Genomic DNA, 7,519 nt, shown 5'->3' on the forward strand with positions numbered 1-7,519 from the left:
GCACGACTATAGGACATCCGAATAAGGAATAATCAGCTAATATATTCGGATTTACTTAAAAGGGTGCCCAATTTTTGGTTACCCGATATGACTTTGCTGTCATGCGACATAGGGTCCATCGATGGCCCTCCAATTCGCTAAATCGCATTTAAGTGCGTTCACAGCGTGCAATGGTGAGTAATTAGACTATCCTAGCTTTTTCAGGGAAAAATGTCAAAAGCAGAAGCAGCTTCCACTTACGGACCAATGGCCGTCCCATTCCAACAGACGTGGGATGAGGCAATCGACGAGGAGGAAGAGGAGGAGGAGAGGTGGGGTGATTCTCGGCATATTTTTGATGGTGCACTGATCCACAGTCGCTTGAGACTTTGAAGCTGGAAAAAAATCCGACAGAGGCAGGGTTAAAAAGAAAAAGATTAAAGCATCTCTTGTTACTGCGCCATTTTTGCCAAAACTGAAAAAAAAATAACCCAAAAAAACGGCCCCGCATATTTCCTCGCCAAGTTCTGCTACATTTTGATACATTTGTAATGCTTTGATAGCTTGTTTAACTCTTCATTTTGAGTTCAAGTGCACGTACGTCACAGTCCTTGTACTTCGGCTGGGCTGAATGACCTCCGTGCCTCCAATCCATTCGAATTTAAGGAAGACTGAGGAAGCTGCATTGGTGACAGTGGAAAGCAAACCCTTTTTCATAGGGCAGCTATTCTCGTTTCTACTACTAAATGACAAATTTTACTGTGATGGAAGAAAGTCATGGGATGCGATTAAGAGAATCTGTGACGACTCCTAAGAATAGGGTCGCAAACGTTACCCATCCCAGTTTTGTAATCTGCAGACCTGCTGTTAACAACTGAGACGATACTAACCGTGGACCATGTGGAATTGTTCGTCACGGAACCGTCTACGCTAACTGTACGATGGTGTCAATGCAGTGAACACACGATACCTCCTTCGCCTCCACAGTAGCCAGGTAGAACCCAAGTAGACATAGATTGGAAGCACTGAAGTGGGAGCGACGTGGCAATGAGGAACAAACGCGAAGTCTTTTCCCCACGAAACTGTTCTAAACCCCAACCTATATTACTATGTTAATAAGCCAATGTTCTTACGACTACCGATGGCAATACGGGAAGGTCAGTTCTTCTCCAGTCCCTAAATATATTCTCCTAACTGGAAAAAGCATTAGACATAGTAGAATTGCTATGGGGAATCAGTGATGTTGCAGCAGGAAATAATCTTTACCACAAGCAAATTTGATGACTGTGGCGGTTGTTCAGAAGGTGTTTTTGCCGAAAGCACCAACGACGTCGTGATAGGCGACACAGGAGTTTAACCCTGGGGAGGGCTGTGGACGACGCTTAAAATGCAAGGGGTCTATGTGGTGTTTTGATTATTTGTTTATCTCTTTGTTTTGGTTTTGAGGACACGTAAGGCTCCGTGTCACTACTTCCGCGGGGAGGTATGGCATCCGGGTCAAGCCAGTAGTCTTTTCAAGCCCTTCTGCACGTAGGCAGTGCTTTTCTATCCTAGGAATATAGGCGCTTTATCTTCAGACAATAATTGGTGCACAGCACCGAGGTAAAAGGCGTACCCGGTTACCGCATTACCTGTCTCGTAATTCATCTCGTCCGTTCAAGCAAGCTGCAAATTTCAAATTTCTATGCGCCTATCTCGATTCCAGGAACTCCTTCTCGTTGGAGACAAGGATCATGTTTTTTGGAGAATTGCTTCAAAGTGGAGAACATACCTTGTGCGAGATGCGCATAAACTGGGTCTGCGTGGAGACTGGGGTTGTGGACCGCTTTCTTTCAACGGTGACGGCCAAATCCAACCATCCATCCCTCTTTGCACTACCACTTGATACGTCATTTCTGCACTCTTGAGGTGCCTTTGTTTAGAAATTAAAAAAAATAGAAAAGTAGCAAATATTCCTTGCTTTTAAATAGGTCAGAATAAAGAATAGTTGAGTTGTGTATAAAGTAACCTGAGAAAGAGGGAATACCTAAGCAAAAGCTTTCAGATTTCACTTCACATCTATCTAATCTCTTAAATAATCGGTTCATAGCAGTTTTTACGTATCCGGAAAAAAGTGGTCTGAAATCCTCGAACTGCATTCTGAATGTTGATCTCCGCAGCCAAGAAGCTCCAAAATGCCGTTATACAAATTGCACAACGGTTTGGGCATCAAAATCAACTAAGCTCTGAACAAGGTGCATGAGGTGCCCAAGCTATCTGTCGTTTTTGTCTTAAATGCTTCAGAGAAGATGAAGCGGCTGGATGGAGCAGAGCCTGTGCCTTAATTCTGCATACTTCATAGTCAAACTCAAAGTTGGGGTAAACGAATCTATTTATTTTGGAAAATCTTCTCTCGCAAAGCAGTCCAGACAGTTGTTTTCCATCAGTCCTGAGTGCTAACCCACTGTTCAAAATCCACAGCTACAAAGCAGCAAAACAAACGATTGCCAATTGCGGTAATCGAGGAAGAAATTCCCATTTTTTGCAATTAAAATTGCTAAGATCTTGCATTGAAATCACGGAGAAGTGCGTTACAGTCCAGGCCGCCCTAGAAAGCAGCACGAAAAGTAAAATTTTGAATGAACTTTTACCAGTCATCGCTTTTGCCAGCTTTATTCAATTTTTGAGGCTGAGAAAGCTTTGTCGGAGGAAAGACCTTGTCAGTTGGGCAACTGTCCGTTCCGCAGAAATGTTTTTATAGAGAAAAGGGATAAAATTTACTTGATTTGACACGCTAGGGGAGGGCCAAAGGCGCTTACTAGTTGGCGGTAGTCAAAGAAGGCATCTAAATATTCCTTTCCTCCGATTTCACTTTACCCTATGGTAGGAAATCTAGTCGCTCCGGCTTTCATTCTCCGCTTCTGCAATTCATGGGTTTTCATAGTGGCAAATGCACGCAACCACCGCAGAAAATGGCATTTAACCATCATTTGTTATTCCGAAACACAAATTTTTAAGTCCGGTGAAGGAATTCACTCACCGCATCAAGGACAGCCTTCATTATGACCCGATGAAATTCGAGAATGGCTTGGGGAGCGTAGAGCTCGATGTTGCGGATCATGGGGTTGGTGGGATTCGACCAAGCCTGAAGCTGATCGTGAAGGGTGTCTGGAGAAGAAGAAGAAGAGGCGATTAGTCATTTAATTTGTTCATCTCGTTTACAATCCAAATGAGCCTGACAAATGGAATTTGAGCTTGTCTTCTTTAAGAAGTGAGTTGTGATTGGTTCCCAAGCTGCAAAAGCTTTGCTCTGAATCCATAAAACAAAGTTAGGGACGGGAACTGTTTAAAGTGCTTGAACCTCTGGCAGATGATCGAAGTTTTGGTTGAGATATGCCCAGCACAAATGGTGAATGGGATAGGTGAAAACCCCAAAAGAAGTAGAAAAGAAGAAGTGGGCGATTCTGCTTCACTTTGTCTTCTACACTGGCTTTTCACATTTTTCCAAGTGACGGGAATGTTGATATTTGGTACTGGCATTAGACAATTGTGAGAAGGGTCCACATTTGTGGAGCGATTGAGAGAAGTGTTGATGACTAGAGCTGAATGTTTCGCCTCCAGACATCAGTGTAAACCGAGCATTAAAACTGCTTTCGAAATGTGCGGACCTTAATGATGCTTTCAGGAGTAACTCCAGCACCATCCGAGGGGTGTTTGAGCCACCCTCGGTCTTCTAGGCCTGTCATAATGGGAACAGCTGGCGGTGAGGTCAAACCATCCTAAGAAAATCTGTTCCACCTCTGCCGGCGATGCCAAATTGCTCAGCTCTGAGGTAGTGCCCGTGGTTTTATTTCCAAAATCACAAGCATGTGTCAATGGTTGTCCTTATTATTCTTGAAAATTTGCATTTTTGCACAGTTTCACGACAGACTAAGTATCAGTCAGGTGTCTGCGCTCTGGCGCTTCACGCCGGTCCGGGGGAAGACCTAGTCCAAGGACTGGCAGACGTGTGCATTCAAACCATCGAAAAGTCCTATTGTGATATGACTGAGCCCCTCATCATTCTACTCTGCTTGAAGTTTGTCACTTTAGTCCACAAGAAGCGCTGTTCAGTGGCTCCTGGATGATGTGTAACGGAATGAAGTCTGCCCCCTCCGAACAGGTTTTAGCGAATGCTGCTTTAGACCTTCTTCAACTCTCGTACTCGAGTAACTCCTGAAGCTCAACCCAGAGTTAGCTTCCTTGCAAAAGGTTACTTGGGTCGTTAACTAACTAATTTGAGATACATTACATCACGAAGAATTAGTTCGGTATTAGGCAGTATTATGACCGTTTTACAATATACAAGTTCTAACAGATGGTACGCATAATGTACTGGTCGGCCATGCAGACTAATGCATGGCTTCCGATTTTGCTTCTCTTAGGCATAAAACTGTACAATGCGACCTACTAATGAGACTAGTCCAGGAGGACTGGAGCTTGTTGATTGGACGAAGACAACGAGCCAGGGAGACCTCACAGAAGGAGGGACAGGGGTGGACAAGTGGGTAGCCGGCACAGAGAGAGCAGTGACGCATTTGCATAAGCACCCGATCGCACCCGGCGCTGCCGAGATCAAACTGCAAATGACGTCGTGAAAAAAGAGTTGAACTAAGGAATAAAAAGGAGTTGTGAGGAATGCTAAGAATGAAGTCTCAGATACAGCAAGGGCCATAAAGTCGGCAGATGACTAAGGGGCCCATAGTCGCTACATGCTTCTTCAATGCTGTCTCAATTGCTCTGTTAAATAGGTTTTGAGTTCGACGCATGGTGCATATCAATGCTTTTATTGTCATTCACCCTAAGATGTGACTGGAAGTTCTGTGGTCCTGACCCTGACACGTTAGCCCTCAGTGTTTTACACAATAGCTAAAATACATTCTTCAGGAGCAAGAATATGGGGTCTTCTTCAACATGGTGCTTCATCACCAGAATGAAATCACTTGACCCATTTCCTCGTGGAAAATGTTCCCAGACATGCTGCGGCAGAGCACTGCGCTATGTTCTGCATTTTACGCCTAACAAACAATATATGACACCATCTTCCTTTCCATTTGAAGGTATTTTGGCTTTTGAAGGACATAAGGAATCTTCAGATTGGTAATTAACAGTCATCATTTGGATACGAATGGAAAATCTTCCAGGTATCCCTGCTTAAGGCAAGAAAACATAGAAGACCACTACTCACAGAGCTCAACTGTTCAAGTAGCCAGTGGAGATATTCCAGGGTTTTTGTGGTTTCCATGAGGTGAACAACACTGCGAATCAGGTTGAGCACACGACCGGTCATCTTGGTTCGTTTCATGAACTCCCATACAGTCAGGTGGCCCCGTCTTCCCACGGTGGACCATCGTGACGCGTGTCCACAGACATGCGTACCGGAGAGGCTACGTAGAATGCGAAGGACCTGAGACACCTCACCTGAAATAGCCTTTTCGAGGATCCATGAACAGCTGAAATAGAAATAGAGCCCTACTGCAATTTCCTCTTCCCCTATGTGAATGTCGAATGCCAACATGGAAAGCACAAACACCTGCTATCTTTGGGGTTGGTCTGCCAGTCCTTCTGTAACAAAGCTACTCTCAGGTGCATCCTACACTTCTAATTCTACGGGGTGGGTGCTGAGTGATTTCCAAATGATTATGCTATGTGCTGACTTTAAATACGCGAGTAACCGTCACCACTGGTGTTAGTGTCCTAGACGCAATATTAATTGAGAAGACTTTAAAAGGGCAGCGATCCCAATTTTACCCATTTTTACTGAACCTGGCCCATTTCTTCAATCTCAAGTTCTGCATAACAGACAAACAATGTTTTTACAACAATACATTTCGCCTTTATTGTGCTTTCATCCTATTTCCTCAAAAACTGCTCTTCATTTATTACAAAGCCCTTCAACCATTTCTTCTTCAATGTTTGCAGCAAGCTCTGGCCTCCTTTGCATCCTAACTCACCACTTTTATTGTTGAGAAGAAATCCAAGAAAAAGATTCTCATACTACTGCTCTTAGCGGCTAAAAATTCATGAATTTTGTGTCGGAAAGCATTTGGAGATGGAGCAGAGTTTAAATCAAACAGCATTTAAATACTTAAAAGGCCTGCACTTTCGCGATTCTGGACCACGATGCTAGCTCTAGACGAACTGTGAAGGCAAATGTCACTTTGTGGAAGTAAATCAGCTACAGCTAAAATATATTCATCATCTGTAACTCAAGACTTCCGCAGAAATACCTCAAAGTGGTCCACCATTGCAAGGAAAGTCTTACACTTCGTCTTACATGACGGTGTAAGATCTCCTCCAACAACGCTTGAGAGTGAGTAAATTATGGACCGCACTCTGGAAAGCAGGGAGGGTGGGAAAAACAGAGGGAGGAATGGAGGAAGGGAGAGGTGAGGATGTATTTTGTCGGGCTCATCCACGCTTTGCATATTCCCCCGACCATACTTCGCTGAATTGTGCCGCTCAATTTTTCCTTGGCATTTCGCAACCCCGATTGGGAACTGATGCGAGAGAAGGAGAGGTGGAGGTATATGCAAATTAGGTAGTGTTTTGTTTTCTTCGAGGCATAACTCGTTTCATATAAGTGAAAATCGCAGGCAACCTATATTCTCTTGGGAAGGAATTAACGATATTACTGATGACTACTTGATCGGATGTAATATTTAATAACCATTTTACAGTGCCAATTTCCGACTGTAAAATTAAAATGCTTTTAAGTTCGCAGAGGTAACCTTGATTAACTATATTTTGATAGGTCGAATGCACAGCCTCTGAGCAGACACAACCTTTTGCTTCAAGATTTTTTGTGTCCTCGACTAGTATGTTTTCCTCCGTTACCACTCAAAGGCCAATTCAAGGCATGTCTTAGTCACTGCATTTCCGACGATGAAGCTTATTTCTGATTCTTTTGTGCTTCAGCGACTTTACGAACAAATGGAATGCTACAGAATCGACGGCTGGGTAGAATGGATTTCCGAGTTCATTCGTATCGCTGACGCTACCATAAAGTGTTTTCCTAAGAGCGCAACAATATCACTAAATGTTCACCTGTAAAGGGAGTATTCTGATATTTTGAATACAATTTTGAGTCTTATTGTGGTTATTTATACTGAAGTTTCATTAGGGAACTCCAAAACCTTTCATTTTCTGCCACTTTGTTGGCCTTACAGGCTTGCTAAATGCCCTTGTTTGTGTAGAATATGCACTCAAATTTGGAGAATAGTCCAACCTGTCAGAGGCGCCATTGCGGCAGAACAACAGCAACATAGGTTACAAAAAGTGTATGCAGTGGTAAGTCATCCTGACACAGGAAGAGGCAGAGATGGAAGGGGAAGCGGTAGAAGGTACTCCCTTCTTAGGTTTGTCAGTTTATACCGGAAAACCACTTCTGTCCACTCCTCTGCCTGCTAGTGATCCCTGTGATTAGAGCACAACAATGACTTAGGGTGCGGGTGGACCGATGCAAAAGCCCCTACCACCTTCAGCAAATGGACACTACTCTCGTGGCTGTATTTATTTGCAA

The 7,519-nt window shown here is 43.7% G+C and overlaps 1 protein-coding gene across 1 annotated transcript in view; it reads right to left on the reverse strand. All coding sequences in view use genetic code 11, as the record gives it.

Annotated features, from left to right (window-relative positions):
* The window catches only part of EGR_06527 (Glypican-1), a gene marked incomplete at both ends in the record, with an annotated part of 9,191 nt that extends 3,602 nt beyond the window's left edge, over positions 1-5,589 (reverse strand). The window contains 6 exons of the mRNA XM_024495776.1: positions 241-374; positions 1,751-1,891; positions 2,999-3,126; positions 4,409-4,577; positions 5,186-5,450; positions 5,531-5,589. Of these exons, the coding sequence (XP_024349840.1) occupies positions 241-374; positions 1,751-1,891; positions 2,999-3,126; positions 4,409-4,577; positions 5,186-5,450; positions 5,531-5,589 (896 nt within the window). The remainder of the gene's footprint in view (positions 1-240; positions 375-1,750; positions 1,892-2,998; positions 3,127-4,408; positions 4,578-5,185; positions 5,451-5,530) is intronic.
* Positions 5,590-7,519: the final 1,930 nt, after the last annotated feature.

Source organism: Echinococcus granulosus (assembly GCF_000524195.1).
Source record: "Echinococcus granulosus chromosome Unknown EG_S00058, whole genome shotgun sequence".
In the NCBI taxonomy this organism is placed as follows: domain Eukaryota; kingdom Metazoa; phylum Platyhelminthes; class Cestoda; order Cyclophyllidea; family Taeniidae; genus Echinococcus; species Echinococcus granulosus.